At 40.7% G+C, this 24337-nt stretch overlaps 1 protein-coding gene across 1 annotated transcript in view; it reads right to left on the reverse strand.

Moving 5' to 3' along the window:
* Window positions 1-1787: 1787 nt before the first annotated feature.
* EPSTI1 (epithelial stromal interaction 1) overlaps window positions 1788-24337 on the reverse strand; it is a 78386-nt gene continuing 55836 nt past the window's right edge. Inside the window, exons 9-12 of the mRNA XM_034758423.1 lie at window positions 14079-14152; window positions 11326-11431; window positions 4491-4535; window positions 1788-2317 (exon numbers count right to left, since the gene is read on the reverse strand). Coding sequence (XP_034614314.1) covers window positions 4515-4535; window positions 11326-11431; window positions 14079-14152 — 201 coding nt within the window. The 3' untranslated portion in view covers window positions 1788-2317; window positions 4491-4514. The remainder of the gene's footprint in view (window positions 2318-4490; window positions 4536-11325; window positions 11432-14078; window positions 14153-24337) is intronic.

Genomic DNA, 24337 nt, shown 5'->3' on the forward strand with positions numbered 1-24337 from the left:
TTCTCGGAAAAAAATTCCCTAATGGCAGACAGAGCTGTTCCTAGGGACCCTGGGCAGCATAGGTCAGCAGCCCAGAGCTCCTGGACTTTCAAGAGCTAGGCAGATCAAAGCAAGCATATCTATCACACTGAGGAGATTTAAACTTCAAGACTCCTTATAAGAAATGGAAAGGGAGGTGGATTTTTTTTGCTGTTTTTAAAATTAAAAAGGCAGCTAGTATTGTTTTTAAAATTATTATGAAGAACAAGTTTAAGCTTCGTTGTAATGTGCATTGTTTGCCTGGACTGCTCAAGACCTGAATGCTTGTGTAGGAGGAACTCTGAGTTGGCTTCTTAAATACCTTCCTGCTGTTTCACATCTGATACTCCTTGATGAAACCTAGGAGCCTTGTCTTATAACATGCATATTCAAAGTGACACAAGCTACAAAAGTGAGAGCTTGGAAGTGTGTTGCCGCTTTCATAATGTAATAAAAATACTGTCACAATAAATGTTAATTAATAATAAATAGTGTGTAATAAGTATGTCATGAAAACAAATGTTATGTTTCCAAGATCACTGCTTTTATAATTTATACTCAGGTCAAGGAGACTATCCCTGGAAATATTAATTTTTAGGAGGGGGCTCGCGAGACTTGACATTTTAGCAAAAGGAGTTCACAGGTTGTTAAAGTTTGGAAACCACTGCTCTAAGGTTAGGTTGGGGTGTACAATTAACTCCAGTCTAGTAGTATATGAGATGGTGAGTGATTCTCTGAAACAGACATAATTACGGGCATTCCAAAGAGAATCCTGCAGGGTAAAAACTGTAGGTGCATCCAAGCCAGGGCCGGCTCCAAGCACCAGACGAGAAAGCACGTGCCTGTGGCGGCACATTGTAAGGGACGGCATTCCAGCCAATCTTGGGGTGGCACATTCCGGCCGCCCTGCCGTGGTTTTTTTTTTTTTTTTTTTTTTTTGGCTTTGGCAGCCCGGTCCGCAGCTCCCCGCGCTCCGCCAGTCCCAGCCCAGCCCTGCAGGGGCACGGACCTTGGCCCGGGGGGGCAGGAACTAGCAATCCCCGCCACTCACCGTGCCGCCGGACTCCCCGCGACGTGCCACACCCCGCTTCCTGCGCCGGCCTCCCGCACCGCTCTGAGCCCGGCCCAGCCAAGCTGCCTTTAAAGGAGTGGCTGAGCCAGCACCTCCTGCAGCCCCCGGGGGGCTCCACCTGCCTGGCCAGGAGTGGCACCCCAAGGCCAGAGGGGGGAGTCCCTCTCGCCTGGCTGCGAGGTGCCGCCCTTCATCCCCCTGCGGCTGCCATTTTTTTGCTTCAGCAGTCCGGCTGCCCTTTTTTTTTTTTGCTTGGGGCGGCAAAAAAGCTAGAGCCGGCCCTAATCCAAGCTTTGGAATAAAGCTGTGGCTGAAGCTTATGATCTGTTATATAAATTCCATATTATAATGGAGATGCAAAGTATCATGGCACATCTATGCATTGAAAAAACTGTTTGGGAAACCTTCACCATTACGTAAGACGTACACCTTTAAATGTGGAAGATTTCATATCTGCATGGTTTACCTGCCAGGCACTGTAAGCATCTATTTTACATTAGGCAGAGATTTAGCTTGTGCATCGGACTTTGTGGAAAGCATTATCGCACGGCACCTTACTGAAATAGTGATATTACAACAGGTCAGTTCCATTAGAATGGATGGGAGGGAGAAAGAAAGAAAGCACAGAAAACTCTCCATAAATTAAAATCACATTGAAAGTATTTTTCAAAGTTTTATTATCATACATTTTGTACTCGTTTAAAAACATTTAAAAAGTAAAATATTCAGTTTAGTGCACACAGTAACATTTCAATTTTTTTCATTAAACCTCAGCAGATAACCACCAAGTAAAAATTAACAGACTGCCCCTCTCCCTTCCCCCACCACAAGCCTCTGCAAGAGGTTAGATTTTTTGGCTAATTATATAGGAGAGAGCAGGTTATTCCTGCGGATTCCATAGTCATGGAAGCTACAAGCATGTCTCTTTCAAGAGCTCCTGCTATAATTGCATCCTGAAAAATAAAATATGGAAAAAATATAATGAAACCTTTCACTGTCATTAAAGATTAAACATGACTTTGATAATTAACTGCCTCAAATATGCGTGAATAATGACAGAGAGAAAACCAGTCACTGAAGATTGCTCACTGAAGTGGGTGTGAAGTTGAAGTCAGGGTAAAATCACAGCGAGGCTCAACAAGATAACATTATAAAAGGAAGCGTCCCTGGAGTTTTTTCAAGGTCAATTGGTCGAGGCCAGATGAAAGTACATATTCCGCCAACATCCTGTAATAAGAGAAAACAAAATTCAAGTTAGCTTATGCAGCAAAACAAAAATAAAAACATCATACAGCTACAGGATTGAGTCCATTGGAAAACAGTGTTTCCCTTTTCCTCTGACATGTTTTATTTTGTAATTTATAAGGATTTAATTTTTCTATCTTATTATAAATTTGACTCACAAAATGTTCTAATTATCTGCAGACACATTAATAGCTCTGTGAACAATATATTAATGTCGCAGTCTGGGATGTGCTCTCATATCAATAGTAAAATAAGGCTCACAAGAGAGTATACCGGGACAATGGTTATGTACATTATATATTAGATATTGTAGGGATTGTGAAAAAATTAGTGAGTTACAATTAACTCAGCTCATCTAGCTACATAAGTTTTGTTTAAAAAAAAAACGGAAGTATTGTGCTCTGAAAAGTGACGGTAAAATGGAACTTTCTTCCATAGACATACTGCCTGTGTCCATTTCCCGCCATATATGCCTACTTCACCAACTAGAGTAAGGTCTTACTGCAATTTACTCCTCTTAGCCAATGCAGAGCCAATACAGCAGAGGGAGCCCATTTTATAGTGGCTCATGCATCAGCGATAGAATTGGCCAAAGTGGGAGGCATGGCAATGTGTGAATCACGAAGAACCCAGGTTGGCTTTCAGATTCCAGGTTATGCTTGCTGAGCTGGCACTTAACTCGCCTGCCTCTCCCCCCCCGCCTCCCCCGACACACACACAACTTGTAAGCTGAGCAGACTTGATCTGGAATTCATTAAAAGATCATCAATATAGAGCACTGAAATATTTTTATAAATTCACTCTTCAGAATATATCCATGTTAAAAAAAACACCATTCCAAAATTAACTGTTTAAATTAATGAAAAAAAAATAGAGAAGAACCACTAGGGGTTTTTGTCCCATAGGGGACACAGAGCAATGAAAGGGAACATTTAAAAACAAAGTAATCCCACAGAATTTAAAACAAAAACAGGGTGTTTTTTTTAAGTCTCTCCACACACATTCTAGCACTTGGAATAGGGCTCAGAATATTATCTCTTCAAAGCCAGAGCTATGAAAGACATCAATACTGGGGCATCAGATACCCCAGACCTCATATTTTAAGATTCCAGGAGTCCTAGTTCTGCAAAACTCAATTCTCTTCCTTGGGGATTGTGAATTAGCAGGGAAGAAAATCTAAAGAAAATCCTTTCCTTTCTAAAATACAATAGTTTATTTCTATGGTGCATCCTTCAAACAGTATCACAGAGAGAGGTATAATAGAGACTAACACTTTACAGATTTAAGGATTTGCAGAACTGAGTGTGGTAATTTGTACAGGCAGGAGGAAAAAGCAATAGACTGAGATGAAAAGAAGATAAACTTAGATGCAATAAAGAAGAAAATGCCACTTTAAAACAAAGGGCCTGATTCCCACATCACCTCCACCAGTTTTAGGACAATGAACTCCATTGACTTCTGTGGTGTCCTTTTTAATTTACACTGGTGTATGTGGGAGGAGGATTAGGGCCATAACATTTTAGAAACTTTATCCATAAATGGAAGACTAGGTAGTATACATATAGATGCACAACTTGAATTTCATTTATGGTACTCAACCACCCCATGTTTTCAAAAACCTACCCTGGCCAATGTCCATGACTAACAGGAGACAGGTTTTCTGAAGTGAGAACTGGTCTGTATTGGTCAATGGTGTATTTGCACTGATGTAGCTATACTGATGCTAGTGTAGATGTGACGCTCCAGTTTAAACTCTTAGTGGTGCAGCTTACCTTGGGTTGAAATATTATACATAACACAATGATGCAAATTCTGCAGTTGGTTACAGCCGGCTGGTCTCATTCACTTCAGTGGAGTTGCATAGATCAGATTTGGCCCTCAGTTAGACATGTACAACTCTACTATGTGAATGAGACCACATGGCTATAGTTGAATTCAGAATTGTATGTGTCTTTGTATTTTATATATATAAATGAAATCATAGCTATATTGTGTAACTGTGTAGACTAAAGTTAATCATTTACATGCTTATCCCAAATCACCTCTTGTGACATTTAATTACATGTTCTAATAATTTAGTTTTCAGTTTAAAAAATGATTAACTTTGACATCTGCATAACACTTAAAGACAACTAATATAGTTTATTATTCTTACCTTTTTTTTGGTTGTATTATTCTTTTACTCAAAATACCTTGCGTGCTAGACAAGAAAGAAAGGTACCTGTCTTAATACAGTATAAATACATATGCACAGAAATATGTACTAAAGGAAGTATTATTAAATATATAATTAGGGAGAAAATTTCAAAAGCACATATGGGATTGGGTAATAAAATTATGGTAAAAAAATTAAGCAAATATTTACTTTTTTAAATATGAATAGCAGGATGTATTTACCCATGAGGCAAAATATTTTCTCCATGGGTTCACTGAATCAAGTCAACATAGGTATTGTTCTGAATGTTTTTTGAGATATCGGGAATGCTCACCATTTATAGTGCTACACTTCAAAATTGTTTTTTCTGGATGTGATGCTGACAGTCCTGGGGCCAACTCATGCAAAGGCCCCAAGGCCTTAACTGAACACTGACAAATGCATAGCTGGAAACCAGTCTGGCTCAACTGTGTGTTGGTATTGTTAAAATAGGTATTGGAGTTATAAAAATGTGTTCAGTGCTCAGACTTTATTAAATGCTTGTAGGATGCTTCATGTAATAATCTCACTTATAACATCTGTACTCCATGTTATAAAGTTATATTGAGTGTTTGCATTGTAAGCGTCTATAACTGTGTAACTCAAAGAAGAAAGAAGCACGACCTAATATAAAATGCTGGCTTCCCACAGAATGTGTTAGATCCTGCCCACAAGAAGATCCATTCCAACCAGAATTGTGAAACATTGTGAAACAAAAGACAAAAGACTTTGTTAATTATATGCCTGTCCCCACGCTCACATGAAGAAGAGACCCGTGCATGAACTCATTCCATCATCTTGAACTCTGGGAGAGAGTGAATAAAAATTCTTGACGAGAAGAAATTGGGTCTCTATGCTGCTTGGAGATTGGAGAGTGCAAGATTTTTAAGCATAAGCAAGGGATCCCCAGCAGCTTAGTCTGGGCTGGCGCTAGTGGACACAAAGCTTGCATATTACAGCATCTTCTATTACCTTTTGGAACCAAAAAACTATAACCCATTTGTGTGTGTGTGCATATGGTCACTTGCTTTTTCTTAGTTAATAAATCTTTCGTTATTTTATTATAGGATTGGCTACAAGTGCTGTCTTTAGTGTAAGATCTAAAGTGCAACTGACCTGGGATAAGTGACCAGTCCTTTGGAATTGGGAGTAACCAGAATATTATTGTGATTTTTGGTGTAAGTGACCATCTATCAAAAAGGCAAGCTTGCTTGAGTGGCAAGATAGATTGGAGTACCCAAGGGAACTATCTATGACTCCATGTTAAGGCAGTTGTAGTGTCCAAGGAGTTCACACTTAATGCTTGGTTGCTGAAATCTAAGTACAGAACTCTCAACCAATTTTGGGTGTGTGCCCTGCTTAACCGTCTACCCTGAAGTTGGTAGTCATGCCCTTGAGCCACTCCAAACAGCGTGACACAGGAGCCCTAACTTTTTCTTTTGAAAATAACATTATTCAAGAGAAATTTCTTTACCTCAGGTCAGATAGCACATATATTTGCATATGCTAATTGATCACTCCAGATAAATAATCATTAAACTCAGCTGCAACCACTCAGGATGCACTCAATAAGCCCCCTATCTGAACTGATGTTTCTGCTGTAAAAGTGGTTTTAAACATCCATTTCTTTCATAGTTCTACCTGAAGGGTTCAACATTAAACACACATCTTAATTAACTAAGTTGTGCCCCACCCAATGAATACCAGCCAGGCAAAACCATTAGCAGTAAACAATTTTTTTCAACATAGGAATTTCTATAGTGTTCACGAGTGTTACACATGCAGTAAAAATGCCAGCCTTCCACATGTGATTAGGCTGTTCACTATTGGACCACATTGATTTGTCATGTGAGACTGCATTCCTTAACCAGGACTATTTCTATAGAATGCAACAATAAGCTTTATGGCATGTTGCATCCCTTGAAAAATTAGCAGGAGCAAACAGCACATGGTAGCTATTGAATAAGACTCCGAAAGAATCATTCCAATACAACATGTTACAAAATTACACTGACATTGTCAGCTTCATTCATTTAGACACAGCTGCTTTTCCAGTAGATTCTTGTTCTATGTATTGGAGAAGTACAGAATGTGGTTTACTATCTCAGTGCACCTATGCGTTCAGTGTATGAGCTTTCTTCTCCCTATAATTATTCATACTTGAATTGTGCATCGCCAAAAGGAGCAGAGTCAGCATCCAAAAAGCATTCCTCATTCTTATGCATGACACACAGTGTAATGGAGACATGAAATGAGACAGTAATATCTCAGGTTACTTTCTAGGTCCCAAGTTTACCATAAGCTCTGTAAGGTTTCAACATGGCAGCTTATATTTTGTTAAAGACTACATATATTTCAGCAGTTTACCATGTGATATCTCTATGAATGGGATAAAGGAAAGGCCCACGGAGGGCTCTTGATTTTCACAAAAATAAGAGCTCCATTAAGGGACTTGCAACGTATTAGTACTTGGCCTCTATAAATCCCTCAGTTCTTTAAGTATGGGTAAAAATTCAGCTGAACTGCATATAAAGACATGCAAAACATCTGAAGTTGTTCTTTTCATAGAAACAGAAGTAAACTGTATTTGAATTAAGCCAGGTACACCATTTAGATCCATTATTAGTGCCAAAATAGTTGAGACAATTTGTCCACAATTTAAACGTTGGGCTTTAATGCTTTGTGAAATTATAAACCATACTGAGCTGACAGCTGTTACTGTTTTCCAAAAAGAATGGTTTACAATGGTTGCCAATGTATTAACTGGAGCCTTCTTCAAGATCTTCCCTTTTACCCTGCGATGAACCCTACATCCCAAGGGAGCATCATCTTGCAGAGAGCAGTGGGGTATTAATTTAGAATCATAGAATATCAGGTTTACTCAGTGGTTTGAGCATTGGCCTGCTTAACCCAGGGTTGTGCGTTCAATCCTTCAGGGGGCGATTTGGGGCAAAAATCTGTCTAGGGATTGGTCCTACGTTGAGCAGCAGGTTGGATTAGATGACCTCCTGAGGTCCCTTCCAACCCTGATATTCCATGATTAAATTTGTTTTCCATTTTTAAAAATCCACATTTGTCTCCCACAACCAAAAAAAAAGAGGTAAAAACACTCGGTAAACGAGTTGATACAAAGCTGCATTTTGCTGGAAAGATTTGTACTTTGTTCTTTAAAAGGGCATTGAGTATATGGTTAGCATAACAGTGTTCAGTTTAGATCATTTGAAGATAAGTGGATTATGGTGGATGAAATCCTTAGAAGGGGTATCCTCTGACAGATTTTTTTTTTTTTAAACACTACACTAAAATCCCTGTTACTTCATGGAACCTGATCTGTTCCAAAAGCAAAATATTTGCTCTCCAGAACTATGTTGAGAACTACATTGCTGGCAGGTACCTGTATCCAGAGAAAGGAATAACTCCCAGATTCAGGAAATCATCCCATCTGTCGCTTCAATTTGATGGTAGAATATCATGGAACATTTGAGAGCTCCCTCCTTCTGAAGGAGTCACTGATTATTTTTTTCTCTATACTTAATTTAAACCAATTTTGAGTTCTAGAGATTTGCATAAACCACGATTTGACCAAATTTGTTTCATTGCTTTTTTGCCTCCCCACATCACATCGAACTCTGAAACAAATACACCTTTAAAATAAAGCTGTCACCCTTGAATACGGGAGTGCAGACTATGTACTCCAGTCTCTTAAAAATGGATAGCAGGATCCAAACCCTCCAATGAGGAATTTCCAATCTCAGACCCTGATCTTGAAAAGATTTTTGCATGTGCTTGACTTTATGCACATCAGAAGACAATCACTCTATGTAGTAATGCAAATTGGCTTTAATGGGACAACTCATATATGCTTAAATTTAAGCACATATTTAAGTCTTTGTAGGATCAGAGTCTAAAGTTTCAATCCTGCAAGTGGAGTCCTCTCCCAATCCTGGTTTGTGCTTGTAGTCTTCCAGGCTCCCCTCCCTACTGATTTTTTTTTTTAGGTTGCCACTTTAAACTCCTTCCCATGATGCATCATTGCATTTTTTACTCTTCCTTGTTTTATTTGCTCTTCCCTTCTTTTTTCTGTAATTTATAATTGGGACCAGAAAGCCATTCTTTTTTACCCAGTAGAAGATAAGCTATTGTAGCTTTGGGTTTTCTTTACATGGTGGCCTCTAAAGTAGTAGGGTTATTGCTACCTCTCTGTATTGTGGCTCTGTTTAGCTTGTTCTTATGAAAAGAAGCAAGGATAAACAATAGCACAGAATGCTGCATACAGCCATAATAGAATATTAAGTGAGCTATACATAGATTGAAACTACTTGAGTTTTGTAACAGAAGCATGTTTGGTGATGGCTCTGATGGCAAAGTTCTACTCCCATTGAAGTCATCGTTAAAATTCTCAACAATTGGGGAAGACAGATGTTCTTGCAGTTAGGACCCTGGACTAGAACTCCGAAGATCTGGGTTCAGGTCCTGGCTTGGCCACAGGTTTCTGTAGCACCTTGGAAAAAAAAACACATTTAGTCTGTGTCTCTGTTCCCTCATCTGCAAAGTGGGGATTGCAACAGAGGGTCCTGTGGCACCTTTGAGACTAACAGAAGTACTGGGAGCATAAGCTTTCGTGGGTCAGAACCTCACTTCTTCAGATGCAAGTAATGGAAATCTCCAGAGGCAGGTATATATCAGTGTGGAGATAACGAGGTTAGTTCAATCAGGGAGGGTGAGGTGCTCTGCTAGCAGTTGAGGTGTGAACACCAAGGGAGGAGACTGTTTCTGTAGTTGGATAGCCATTCACAGTCTTTGTTTAATCCTGATCTGATGGTGTCAAATTTGCAGATGAACTGAAGCTCAGCAGTTTCTCTTTGGAGTCTGGTCCTGAAGTTTTTTCGCTGTAAGATGGCTACCTTAACATCTGCTATTGTGTGGCCAGGGAGGTTGAAGTGTTCTCCTACAGGTTTTTGTATATTGCCATTCCTGATATCTGACTTGTGTCCATTTATCCTCTTGCGTAGTGACTGTCCAGTTTGGCCAATGTACATAGCAGAGGGGCATTGCTGGCATATGATGGCATATATAACATTGGTGGACGTGCAGGTGAATGAGCTGGTGATGATGTAGCTGATCTGGTTAGGTCCAGTGATGGTGTTGCTGGTGTAGATATGTGGGCAGAGTTGGCATCGAGGTTTGTTGCATGGGTTGGTTCCTGAGTTAGAGTTATTATGGTGCGGTGCGTGGTTGCTGGTGAGAATATGCTTAAGGTTGGCAGGTTGTCTGTGGGCAAGGACTGGCCTGCCTCCCAAGGTCTGTGAAAGTGAGGGATCATTGTCCAGGATGGGTTGTAGATCACTGATGATGCGTTGGAGAGGTTTAAGCTGAGGACTGTAGGTGATGGCCAGTGGAGTTCTGTTGGTTTCTCTTCTGGGCCTGTCTTGTAGCAGGAGTCTTCTGGGTACACGTCTGGCTCTGTTGATTAGTTTCTACAGTGGGGATTGTAATACTTCCTCTCTCTGCCCTTTGTCAATCTTATCTACTGAGACCCTCCCCAAAGAGCTAAACATCTGTCTCTTTCTGTGTGGCTGGTGGGCTCAACTGGCCTGGGGTTTCTTAGCACAACTGTGACATGGATAGTTTTAATGGAGATGGCCCTTATATTGCAAAGACTTCTATCCATGGTTAACCTTACACGCATTCATAGTTCCCTTGATATCAATGGGATTGCTCACATGTATAAATGTTAAACGTGTATCAAGTCTTTGTAGGATTGGGCTATGTGCTGGAAACAGACACATCAGAAGACAATCACCATGGTTACTCAAAGTTACTGTTTATCATTTAAGCTAGCATTGGTTTTCGCTACATTTGCCAGTTCACTTAACCCTGTGTGTCTTTCTGCAATGTTTAATCCCTTTGCAGGATTTCCTTTTCAGCAGATTATCCTTCTAGCAATTGCATTTGCCCTTAATGGGCAATTTCTGCTGTGGTTCATTTAAATATAAGGGACTAGTACAATTTTTTTGGATCACTCAATGATGCCATTACGCAGAACTGTAGTCACATTCATTTTTTATTAATGCGTGAATACAGTTTGGTATCTAGTATTGTATATTTAATGGATTACAGCAAAATTCCATGATTTTTTTCTTCAAAGAAGCCATGCAGAAGGTTTCATATTTTAAATTGGATACACTGTGTCTTTCTTGTCACAATTTTATGGAGAAAAACGAACAGCTGTATCTTTGATGTGCTATTTTTTCCCCTTCCAGAATGTATTAAAAATGTTTACAACATTTCCAAACATCTTTCATTTAGAGTCTTTCAAAAATCTCTTTAAAACTTCATTTATTTTTGTTCTAAACTTAGGGAAGCAGTGATAAAGTCTTGTATTCAAGGCAATCTAGTTCTGCAGTAAAGGCAGCTGTCATTTTTTATTTTGATAAGACTGCTTATATCTGGATTTTTTTCTCAAAAGCTATTGTAGAACTTATAAAAAGAACAGGAGTACTTGTGGAACCTTAGAAACTAACAAATTTATTTGAGCATAAGCTTTCGTGGGCTACAGCCCACTTCTTTGGATGCATAGAATGGAACATATATTGAGGAGATATAGATACACATTCAGAGAGCATGAAAAGGTGGGAGTTGTCTTACTTATAGTAATCATCCTGGCAGACTGCCCATCAGATTAAGCAGAACACTAAAAGAATAATAATATCTGGGGAGTAGGTAGCTACATTAAAAACAAAAAACTTTATTGGATTTCAACTGTGGCGTTTTGAAAGATGCTTTTGTTACTCACCCAGCTGTCACCACCAAAACGATCCATATTTTCAAAATGTCCAGATTGGTGAATGCCACTTGGTTGACTTTTGTTTTGTAGTCGGTCCAGAAAAGCATTATTTACCCTTAAAAACAAGGGGGAAAATGAACATTAATAATAGCAGCTTGTTAAAGAGGTTGATATAATATTGAATTTCAAAGTCTATGAATGACTTTTGGTGCTTAAAAGTCATCCGTGAACCCTTTTGCTTAGTTAAAACTAGGGCTGTCGATAATCGCAGTTAACGCACGTGATTAACAAAAAAATTAATCGCAATTAAAAAAAACTATCACAATTGCACTGTTAAACAATAGAATACTAATTGAAATTTATTAAATATATTGGGATGTTTTTCTACATTTTCAAATATATCGATTTCAGTTACAACACAGAATACAAAGTGTACAGTGCTCACTTTATATTATTTTTTATTAAATACTTGCTCTGTAAAAATGATAAAAAGAAATTGTATTTTCAATTCACTTCAAACAAGTACTGTAGTGCAATCTCTTTATCATGAAAGTGCAACTTACAAATTTACTTTTTTGTTACATAACTGCACTAAAAAACAAAACAGTGTCAAACTTTAGAACCTACAGATCTACTCAGTCCTATTTCTTGTTCAGCCAATCGCTAAGAGAAACATTTACGTGAGATAATGCTGCGCACTTCTTAATTACAATGTCACCTGAAAGTGAGAACAGGCATTCACATAGCACTGTTGTAGCTGGCATTGCAAGATATTTACATGCCAGATGTGCTAAGGATTCATATGTCCCTTTGTGCTTCAACCACCATTCCAGAGGACATGCGTCCATGCTGATGATGCTTGTTAAAAAAAGAATGTGTTAACTAAATTTATGACTGAATTCCTTGGGGGAGAATTGTGCATCTCCTGCTCTGTTTCACCTGCATTCTGCCATATATTTCATGTTATAGCAGTATCTGATGATGACCCAGCACATGTTGTTCGTTTTAAGAACACTTTCAGAACAAATTTGACAAAACGCAAAAGGTACCAATGTGAGATTTCTAAAGCTAGATACATCCCTCAAACCAAGATTTAAGAATCTGAAATGCCTTCCAAAACCTGAGAGGGATGAGGTATGGAGCATGCTTTCAGAAGTCTTACAAGAGCAACACGCTGATGCAGAAACTACAGATCCGAATCACCAAAAAAGTAAATCAACCTTCTGCTGGTGACATCTGACTCAGATGATGAAAATAAGCATGTGTCAGTCCACACTGCTCTGGATTGTTATTGAGCTGAACCCGTCATCAGCATGGACGCATGTCCTCTGGAATGGTGGTTGAAGTACGAAGGGACATATGAATCTTTAGCGAATCTGTCACGTAAATATCTTGCGACGCCGGCTACAACAGTGCCATGAGAACACCTCTTCTCACTTTCAGGTGACATTGTGAACAAGAAGTGGGCAGCATTAGCTCCTGCAAATGTAAACAAACTTGTTTGTCTGAGCGATTGCCTGAAAAAGAAGTAGGACTGATTGGACTTGTAGGTTCTAAAGTTTCACATTGTTTTATTTTTAATGCACGTTTTTTTTTTAAATACATAATTCTAGATTTGTAAGTTCAACTTCCATGATAAAGAGATTGTACTACTGTACTACAGTACCTGTATTAGGTGAATTGAAAAATACTATTTCTTTTGTTTTTACAGTGCAAATATTTGTAATAAAAAATAAATATAAAGTGAGCACGGCACACTTTGTATTCTGTGTTGTAGTTGAAATCAATTAAGAGAAAGATCCAGAATTTTAAACTGGGACTGTTTAGCATACAGAAAAGACAGGCTGCAGGGTGAAATAAGATGACTCTACTTACCCTCTCATAATAAAAGAGCAAGGGAACAGTTAATAGATTTGAAAGTAAACACTAAGAAAAGGAATATATATTAACAAAGTGGTCGCTTAGCCCGTGGAACTCATTACTAGCTACCACTTTTTTGAAGCCAAGAGACTAGTAGGATTAAATATTTATATGGCTAATAAGAACATTTATAGTCACAGTAGACTGAATACCTATTTTTACCTTTTTGCTTCAGGGCATAATGCAAGCACTATCTGATAGGAGTTAGGAACAGTTACTTGTTTATAGAGGAAAAGTGTTCATAATTATCCACTATGAAGTTTCTATAACTTTCCTCTGAAGTAACTGGTACTGGCCACTGTTATAGACAGGACACTGGACTAGATGGACCATGGATCTAGTATGGTATGGGAATACTTATGTAAAAGCTGGTGCCAGGTTTGGACACTTAATTTGCTTGCACAGACATCCTGATAATTACACATGCACACAGTCATTTACACACTTCACCAGTCATTTGCTAAGGTATTTGCCATGACTCAGAAGATAAGTTAGGCATAGTGACATGCACAGTTCTCTGAAATTCTGGGCCTTAGAGAATAATAATCAGATTCCCCTCCAAATGCATCCCAGGAGATCCATTCTGTCTTCAAACAAATAGGTAAGTAACAAAACCCACTTTTGCAAAAAAAGTTACTGCACAATTGTGTAGAAATTGATTATACATGAGTTGTGACAATGGGTCTCATTGGCTTGTCCAAGTGCAAGGTTGATACCAAAGATGTTATTTGGAGCATCCTCATTGCAATGATTCCCTAAAGCACAAAATTGCAGTTTCGTGAAACCATCTAGACAGGAATTCAATGTAAGCCATTTCTTCTGTTTTTTTCCATAAATTATACCTCCTCTGTTCATTCTGATGCACTTTTGTTCTTTCTTGCTCTTCTTGCTCTCGTCTCAGTTCCAATAATTCACCCTGGGAACAATAAAAGTGAAACCCAAACGAATTTTTTTAAATTTACGTAGTTATTCAGAAGACAAACCCAATTAATTACACAATATATTAACCTTAACTAGTGCACTATTTAATTTGCCAAACTTTTACTTAATTTTAGTTCCTCTGGGAAGTAAGTTTTATTTACAATACCCAATCGCATCCCAAAAAATGTACTCCATTTCCTCTTCAGTCTTCCACTGGACAGAAGGGCATGTGTCCTCTTGCAAAAGAAGCCAGGGTGTTCTGACAGCTAAACTCAGATCTAGGGGGATCTACCAGAGGCAGGCGTCCTCCAGATGGAACGACTTTACCTCTACCCTTTGTGGTGGTTCCAAAGACCACTGCTGCCTCCTGATGCAAGTCTGCAGTGATATGTGACACTATGCCATGAAGGAGGAAGCAAGCTTTGGAGGTCCTTGCAGCCCTACCTCAGCCCCACCCTCTCCCACTGTGTGGCTCTGCCTTCCTGCTGACCTACTGTGGAGGAGCTTCCAAATGGTTTATCATCAACCATGGGAGTATGTCATAGAACATGCTCTCCTCCCTTTTGTCCCTCCCTTTGCCCTGATCCAACTCCACCAGAGAGGTCCTTTGGGGCCATCTGCCTGTCCCAAGTCAGGATAAAGGAGGAGGGTTGGGCGTGGGGCTAGCAACTCCACCCCGTAAAAAAATTAATTTGCTACAGAAACGCCAACAATAGAGATAACAGACTTTTAGCCTGGAAAAAGAATGGCCTTCAACTCGAAGACGCATGATGCTGGGTGGTGAAAGTCGTGAGGAAGCCACTAAGTCGATTACCCTTCTTGCAACTAGGAGGATTACCATCGGTACATGGAACGTGAGGACCATGTACGAGTCAAGAAAGACGGCGCATGTCGCAGCAGAGATGAGGAGCAACAACCTGACCCTACTAGGCATTAACGAGACAAGATAGACGCAAACTGGACAGAGACGATTGTTGACAGGAGAGCTGTTGCTGTATTCCGGACATGAAGAGAGCGACGCACCCCACACACAGGGAGTAGGCTTCATGTTGTCTAAGCAGGCACAGAGAGCACTGATTGGTTGGGAGGCACATGGTTCCAGGATCATCACATCATCCTTCAGAACTAAAATGAAGAGGATTAAGATGAATGTTGTACAGTGCTATGCTCCAACCAATGACAGTGAAGAGGGGGACAAAGACTATTTTTATAACAGACTTCAGAAAATATTAGAGACTCTCCCAGACAAAGACATTACCATCCTTATGGGAGACTTTAATGCCAAAATTGGACCTGACACCACAGGATATGAACAAGTCATGGGAACCCACGCTGTGGGAGAGATGAGTGAGAATGGAGAGAGATTTGTGGATTTGTGTGCACTTAAACAACCTGGTCATAGGAGGTAGCATCTTTCCTCACAAGCGGATCCACAAGAGTACCTGGGTATCGCCAGCAGGCACGATAGAAAACCAGATCAATCATGTCTGTATTAGTAGGAAGTTCAGAAGATCTTTGCAGGATGTTAGAGTTAGAAGAGGAGCAGACGTAGCGTCCGACCATCACTTAGTGGTGGTCAGATTGAAGCTGAAGAAGAACTGGATAGACGCGTCAGATAGAAGAGCGAAGTACAACGTCAGCCTTTTGAAGGATCATAAGATCAAGGAAGATTTTGGACTGACGCTGAAGAATAAGTTTTCAGTACTACAGGATCGGTCTGAGGAAGAGGAAGACAGTGTATCCAACAGATGGCAGAAAGTGAGAGACACACTTAGGTCAGCATGCCAGGAAGTGCTTGGAATCAAGAAATACCAGCAGAAAGAGTGGATCACAGCAGAGACCTTGACTAAGATAGAAGATAGAAAGAAGAAAAAGGCAGTAGTTAATAACAGCAGGACTAGAGCAGCAAAGGCTAAAGCGCAAGAAGAGTATGCTGAAGCCCATAAAGTAGTGAAGAGGAATATTAGGAAGGATAAGAGATTATGTGGATGGACTGGCAGCAGAAGCAGAACAGACAGCATACAATGGTAATATGAAACAGCTGTATGACATCACCAAGCGACTGTCTGGAAAGTTCAGCAAGCGAGAACGTCCCGTCAAAGACAAGCAGAGAAAGTCTAACAGAAATAAAACAACAGATGAATAGATGGGCGGAGCACTTTGAGGAACTCCTAAATAGACCTGTACCACTAAATCCACCAGACATTGACCCAGCCAACGAATACCTTCAAATCAATTGTGATAGACCTACCAGAGAAGAGATCAGAAAAGCCATCATTATGATGAAGAACAGGAAGGCGGTTGGACCTGACAATATTCCAGCAGAGGCCCTGAAAGTAGATCTGGATGCTTCAGTGGAAATGCTGTCCGCCCTTTTTGAGAAGATATGGGAAGAAGAAGTGATTCCGGCAGACTGGAAAGAGGGATACCTTATTAAAATCCCCAAGAAAGGAGACCTCAGCAATAGTGCCAGCTACAGAGGAATCATACTTCTGTCGGTGCCAGGGAAGGTCTTCAACCGAGTTCTCTTAGAGAGAATGAAGGATGCCATCCATCCACAGCTACGAGATGAGCAGGCAGGTTTCTGGCAAAACAGATCATGCACGAACCAGATAGCAACGCTCCGCATCATAGTCAAGCAGTCTATGGAATGGAACTCCTCGTTGTACATCAACTTTGTTGACTATGAGAAAGCATTCGATAGCGTGGATCGAGAGACTCTCTGGAAGCTCCTTCGGCACTATGGCATCCCAGCAAAGGTGGTTAACTTGATTAAGAACTTATATGATGGCATACACAGTAGAGTGATCCATGGAGGGCAGCTTACAAACAGCTTCCAGGTGCGAACCGGAGTCAGACAAGGATGTTTGTTGTCACCATTTCTCTTTCTCCTTGTCATTGATTGGATTATGAAGACATCCACTTATGAGCGCAGGAACGGAATCCAGTGGACGTTGTGGACCCAGCTTGATGACCTGGACTTTGCCGACGACCTTGCACTCCTTTCGCATAGCAAACAGCAGATGCAAAAGAAGACTAACGTAGTGGCAGCCACGTCATCACAGGTTGGCCTCAACATCCACAAGGACAAGACCAAGATCCTCAAGATTAACTCCATCAGTAATGACCCAGTCACACTGAATGGAAGCCCTCTGGAAGAAGTACAGTCCTTCACCTACCTAGGCAGCATCATCGACCAACAGGGTGGCACGGACGCAGACATCAAAGCAAGGATCGGTAAGGCAAGAGCAGCTTTCTTACAGCTCAAGAACATCTGGAGCTCCAGAGAGCTGTCTTTGCCCACAAAGATTAGACTGTCCAATTCCAACGTGAAATCAGTCTGATTGTATGGAGCTGAAACCTGGAGGATAACTAAAACAACCACCAGGAAGATCCAGACCTTCATAAATAGTTGCCTTAGAAGGATTCTCCAGATCCGCTGGCCAGACACCATCAGCAACATCTACCTCTTGGAGAGGACCCGTCAACTTCCAGCAGAGGAAGAAATTAGAAGGAGAAGGTGGGGCTGGATAGGACACACACTACGCAAGCAGCCAACCAACATCACTAGACAGGCATTGCGGTGGAACCCCAAGGCAAGCGGAAAAGAGGCCGTCCAAGAAACACCTGGCAACGCGACCTTCAGGCTGATAGCATAAAAATGGGCTATACCTGGAACCAGCTAGAGCAAATGGCCCAGGACAGAGGACTCTGGAGATCTGTGGTTGGCGGCCCATACCCCGATTGGGGTGACGGGCATGAGTGAGTGAGTGAGTTGCCCTGATCCACAAGTTTTGCTTCTCTTCTGCTTTCAGAAGAGGAAGGGAGAACACGACCCTTTACAACATAGCTCTAGATTTTGAAACTACCTCTGTCCATTGTTACTGGGACAGAGTTTGGGGGAATTTTATTTATGTACGTTTCTTTATTCCTTAATTGCATACTATTATCTTTGGAGCCACACTTATGCTGTTTTCCATAGAAGTGGCCTTGCTGAGCCTTTCTGAAGTCAGGCCTCTTGTTATGAAGAATACCTGGCTTTAGAGAGTCCATAGCGACCGCTTCACACTATGTAAATATGCTCATTCAATTTATTCTTATCTTGCTGTTTTGTCTGTGGATACTTGTTTATAACAAACTGAATAGTGTTCTAGAGCTAGATCCTGCTGCCCTTAAAAGTAATCCTAAATTATGCGACGTGCTGCCAGTGATATCAGAGGGGCTGTTCCCATGAGTATGGCTCACTCAGAAAAGGGTTGCAGAATTGGTTTTATAAAAATAATAATAAAAAAAATGTAGCAGTTCAAGTGTTACTCAAACACATATAAGGAAATTCTGACCATGACAGCATTAAATTTATGCAGAACTGGTGATGCAGGATGGTTTGAGCTGTCCGAAGATGTTCTGGGAGCTCCAGGTCCTTTCAGGACCTAGGCTGTCGTATAGTTTGGTGCCCATGTAGCTAGAACAGAAAAGGGATGCAGCAGAGCCATAGTAAGATGATGTGTAGCCTCACTATCTTCCCTTCCAGCATCACACTGTGGGGCTGTACTGGGCCCCAAGGTTTCCTCACAGTTATCCTTACGTTTCCTTGTCGCTTAAGTATCCCCTTTGGTGTTTATCAGCTCCTGGAATGCTGCACTGAGCCTCTGGAGACCTACCGTATGGACTAAAATAACAACCGTTGCAGAACCTCCGGACACCACTTCCCAGCCTGCTTAGAGTTTGGAGTGGGGATGGAATAGACTGGAAACTCCTGCAAATGCCAACTGGGAGCTTCTGATAGGGTGATTTATAGACCATTTGCTGGGCCAATGAGAAGCCAGGACAGCTCAGTTGCTTCAATTGGAAGGGACAGACTGATTCAGAGACAGAGACTAGTCTTAAGAATTTTCACTTTTGGAGCTTTTGAGTTTGGAGCTGAGAGATAAAATAGCCTAGGGAGTCCGGGCTCAGCTCCCAGTCCCCACAAAGGGGGACATTGAACTGCTGCAGGATCTAACATGCACTAGGTAGTTCCAACATTGCTGAGGCCAGGGTCCAGGAAGGCAGAGAACCAACCCAGCTCCACCTACTAAGAGCCATCCGAGACCTCCACAGGACTCTAGACAGGGGGCCAGCAGAGGATCCTTCCCCAATCAGGGGTGAAAATACTGTAAGAGAACCCCTTTTGTTTTCTTTAAGTTAGCCAACATTTGTAGCACTGCTACACCCATCTCTGGCCTCACACTCTTTCCACCTAGCTGGAAAGGTGCCAGGGAAGGAGCTGGCAGTGTGGTACAGTTGTGAATGGTTGTATTAACATTTAGCATTTATTGGTTAACCGTATTGCTTTCCTTCTTTAGAGTGTCTGTTTCCTGTCCTCAATAAAATCCCCCTTTGTTATACTATTATTTTGGGGTGTAGCATTTCATTTGTTGGAGTTTGTATTATTGTCATTTGTTTCTTGTGCACTGGGTCATACCCCTTCTTAATAGTAGTTGTATTAGTTATTTTCCCAAGGGACAGCACCCTAGTGTCTTAAGCACATAAAAGAAGCACCTTGGGAGGAGGCACCAGGCATCGCAACAGAGAACCCAGGACCAACCCATATGAGGAGTGGAGAGAAGCCACTACAACTGGCAAATATCAGCTGCAGTTGTTAGAAGGAAGCACACAATGCGTGGCCATTGTTGTGCCAACTTCCTTGCACTTTACACTTTTTAAGGTTATGATGATGTGGCCCTATGGTTTTGTTTAGAAATCAGGGTAGCGAGCTGGGCCATGCATGTTTAATTGTTTAGCTCTGATTCATGCAACACCAAGTATCAGCCAGGTGTCCTGGTCAGCCTGATGACTGCTAATGCTAATCAAAGGAACATCAATTCCATGTAATTTGTACTGAAGTTGCTGGGTCAGTACCTTTCCATGTTATGCAACATGCCATCTCTGCCAGCTGTTACTGATATGCTAGGGATCCCACACCATTAGAAGCACAGTCAACAGGAACTGAAGCTACCAACTTTTGCCACCAAAAGGGTTCTTGAAGGGAAAATAGACCTATCCTGCACATTTGCCATAGTAATGGAGCACCAATAAAGCTGGAATGTGAACTAAAGTGATGAATTTTATAGAAAGGTTCAGTAACTAAAAATGAACTACAGAATGAAATAAAAACCAATTTAAGAAGAACATTAATAAAAGCTTTGCAGTAAATAATATAATCAATCAATAACCGGATAATGTTTTGTGTATCGCTGTTTGTCTATCCCTAAAAGAAAAGCAAGATTAAGAAATAAAAAAGCCAAACTTCATTTTCACTTTTTAAATAACTGTTCAACCTGAAAATTAAAATCCAGTATCTGATTTTCTAATGTTTGACTTTTAATGGCATTCATTAGATTTCTGCAATAGCTATACCTTCAGAAATATACTGCAAGTACATAATACTGTGTTTAAAGTGCCCTGGAAAACATTTTAAATCTAGCAATACATATTAAAACCTATTTCCCCCCCAAAAATTAACTGACAAAACCTATAAATTTAATAGCTATATTGCATTCGAAGGTTCACACAAAAACAGAATTTACAATTACATTAATAAAATAGTAGCTTGAAGTGGAAGTGAGTTAACATAAATCTGAGGGACAATTATTAGAGCTTTTAAAATATGTACACTTTAGAGTAGGTTTACAAATACCTACTGGACAGATTAACGTACTAATAGCAGCTACTGAGGCAAGGAGTACTTTGGTACTATGTATTAAAACAAACATTTTGCACTCAGCCCATACTCCATTAGAGAGAGATAGAAATCAGTAAAAAGCATAAAAATCAACAATTTAGTTAGAGAGAGATTTACCTTAGACGTGACTGTGGCCCCAACTCTACAATGACCTCCACACTAGGATGCCCTGGGCCAAGCTCTATGAAGGGTTGGGGCCTATGCTTGTTTTAAATGAAAAACTCTCTTTATGGTACAACGTACAATGCCATAGTTATTTATAACATACATACCCATAGCATTTGAAATTTCATAAGGGTTTTATTTAGGAGAAAATATATGTTGGTAACTGGACAGAAGAGAAAGGGTGTATGCTATGATGGGAAAGAAATAAGCTATATACTTTTATTTTATTAAATGGAGGCATATTTCTTGAAGGACCCATATGTCCAATTACTGGAACAACAGAAGAAGTGTGTATAAGAGGCAGTGATATGATTTAATGTTTAGAGAAGAAACTGGAAGTCAGTAGATCGGGTTATATGCCCAGCTCTACCACAGACTCATTATGCGAGTTTGGACAACTTACCTACTCATCTAAGTAATTAGTGCAAACAGGTGCAATTGCATATGCAGGAGGTCGAAGATCTGGTCCATTCCATACCCATTAAAGTCAATTTACATGAATCTGTATATGTTTGATCAACCCAGTCTCTATTCTTTTGCTAAAATAGCAAGTTGGAATACTTTAAAGACATTTTCTCTGAATCATTAATAATTATGTTCAAGAAATCAAGGAGGATAGGGGACGTCCCAGAGGGCTGGAAAGGCACAAATATAGTACCCATCTTGAAAGGGGGTGGAGGGGAGGAGAGCTCAGGGCATTTTAAGCTAGTCATCCTAACTTCGATACCGGAAAGATACCAAAACAAGTTATTAAACCATCAATCATTCTGTTCAAATCTACAGGTGATAAATAATTGCTAATAAAGATTTTTTTATTAATGATAATTAATGATGTCAAACCAACCAAATTTCCTTTTTTGACAGGGTAACTGGCCTAATGGATTGAAAGGAGAAGGGAGATGCACTGGACTTAGTAAGGCTGTTGACACAGTCCTACTTAACATTCTCATAAGCAAACTAAGGAAATATGATCAAGATGACATTATTATAAGATGGGTGGTCTTTCAACCAGTTTTGCATTCCTAAAGTGGTTATCAATGGTGTCCAGTTTGGGGCACTGCACTTTAAGATACATATGAACAACCTGGAGAGACTCTAGAGGAGAACAACAAAATTAAAAGGTTTAGAAAAACATGACCTATGAGGAAAGATGGAAAGAACTGGGTACGTTTAGCCTAGAGAAGAGAATGCCATGGCAGGGGGGGAAAGAAGACTTCAAATATGTAAAAGGTTGCTCTAGAGAGAATGGTGATTAATTGTTCTCTACATCCACCAATGGGAGGACAAGCAATAATTGGCTGAGTTTGCAGCAAGGGTGATTTAAGTTAGATGTTAGGACCAACTTTCTAACTATAAGGATGTTTAAGCACTGGAACAGTTTACTTTGGGAGGTTGTGGAATAGAGATTTTTTAAGAACAGGTTGGACAAACAACTGTCAGGAATGGTCTAGTGTATTTAATCCTGCCTCAGCACAGGGGTTAGAGAAAATGACCTCCTGAGGTTCCTTCCAAGCCTACATTTCCATGATTTTATGATTTTTTAAAGACTTGATTCTAAACACAACTAAGGGGAGATGGTGTGTGAAGCATTAGTTCTCTATTCAGAATCACCTTCAAATGTCCCTATGATACGCTTAGTGAGAACTTCTGTGTAGAGGAGAGGAAAGGAAAGGAGAGGAAAAAGCTATTACTAACCTTCCATAACAGTTGTTCTTCGAGATGTGTTGCACACATCCATTCCAGTCTTGATGTGCATGCACCCCACATACACAGTCACCATAAAATTTTCTCTCAATGGTTCCCGTTGGGGTAGCTTGAGCGCCCCCTGCTGCCGCATGCTAGCGGTGCCAATATAAAGGGCCCAACTGATGCCAAGTCCCCTCAGTTCCTTCTTTCCAGAAAGCTCCAATGTACAGGGGTAGGAGGGCGGGTCATGGAATGGACATGTGCAACTAGGGTGACCAGATGTCCCGATAAAATCGGGACAGTCCCAATATTTAGGCATTTGTCCTACGTCCTGACCGATGTTTGGTCGGGACACAATTTGTTCCGATATTTCGCACTCTGGGTTTTTGTTTGTTTGTTTTTGCTTCGCTGGTGATCCCCCCACCCCCATGTGTCCCGATATTTTCTTCCTCTCACTGGTCACCCTATGTGCAACACATCTCAAAGAACAACTGTTATGGAAGGTTAGTAACCATTTTTTCCTTCAAGTGATTGCACATGTGCATTACACTTGTGGTGACTCCCAGTCAGTAATCTAGGTGGACAGATCGGAGTTCATATAATGGCCTCATTGAGAGGTAGGGCAACTCTGGAAGGACCTGCTGGGGGGGTAAGGATTCTTTTACTTCCTCTACCTGTATGCCCAGGATTAAGGTAACCCGCTAACATTTTTTTGGAGTCATCTGGGGAAGGCAAAATATACTTGCTAATTCTGCCTCATCAGGGGAAGGGGAGGCCAGCACAGGGTCCTGCTGAGCCGTGTCTTGTACAAGAGTCAGAAATCTGTGCTGCCTGGTGGGTAGGTGCTGCACATCTCTCTGAAGCCACTGAATAAAAGTGCCTGGAATATGGGGGGAACCCCACAGGTTCCAAAAAGGCCACTGGACAGGTGTAGGCCCCCAGTGACCTCCCTGGCCAACCACTAGATGGTACTCCTGTGGTAGGGTAATAGTATCTCGAGGAGGGATGGCTCCAAGAGCAGCTGTAGTAGCCCCCAATCTCCGATTTGGAGGAAGAATACCCTCCTTCCACTGACTATGGAGATGCAGTTCCAGACACTGCTGGTGACCAGTGCAGAAGTGAAGAGGTGTGCAGAGTGATGAGCACTGCAGGTTTTCCCTTTGACTGTACCAAACGGAGAGCCATCAGGGGTGCATTTCTAATGAAATAAATACTACTTGAAATTGTGTGATCATGGGAGACTAGCTTCTCAGATATAGATTGGAGGACAAGTGCTACTAAAATTGGTAGGGCCCAGATTTTCCTGGATAACAAATTTCTTCACCAAATAGTCACCAAAAACCAACAAGAAGTGATGCCATTGTAGATTTAGTATTGGTGAGTAATGAGGACCTCACAGAAGAACTGGTTGTAGGGGATAACCTTGGTTTGAACGATCATGAGCTAATTCAGTTTAAAAACAAATATAGATCTGCAACTAGGGTCCTTGATTTCAAAAGGGAAAACTAAAAAAAAAATTAGGGAAGTGGACTGTACTGAAGAACAAGGATCTGAATGTGGAGGCGGCTTGGAATTACTTCAAGTCAAAGTTGCAGAAGCTCTCTG

This window comes from Trachemys scripta, chromosome 1 (genome assembly GCF_013100865.1).
Source record: "Trachemys scripta elegans isolate TJP31775 chromosome 1, CAS_Tse_1.0, whole genome shotgun sequence".
Classification (NCBI taxonomy): Eukaryota; Metazoa; Chordata; order Testudines; family Emydidae; genus Trachemys; species Trachemys scripta.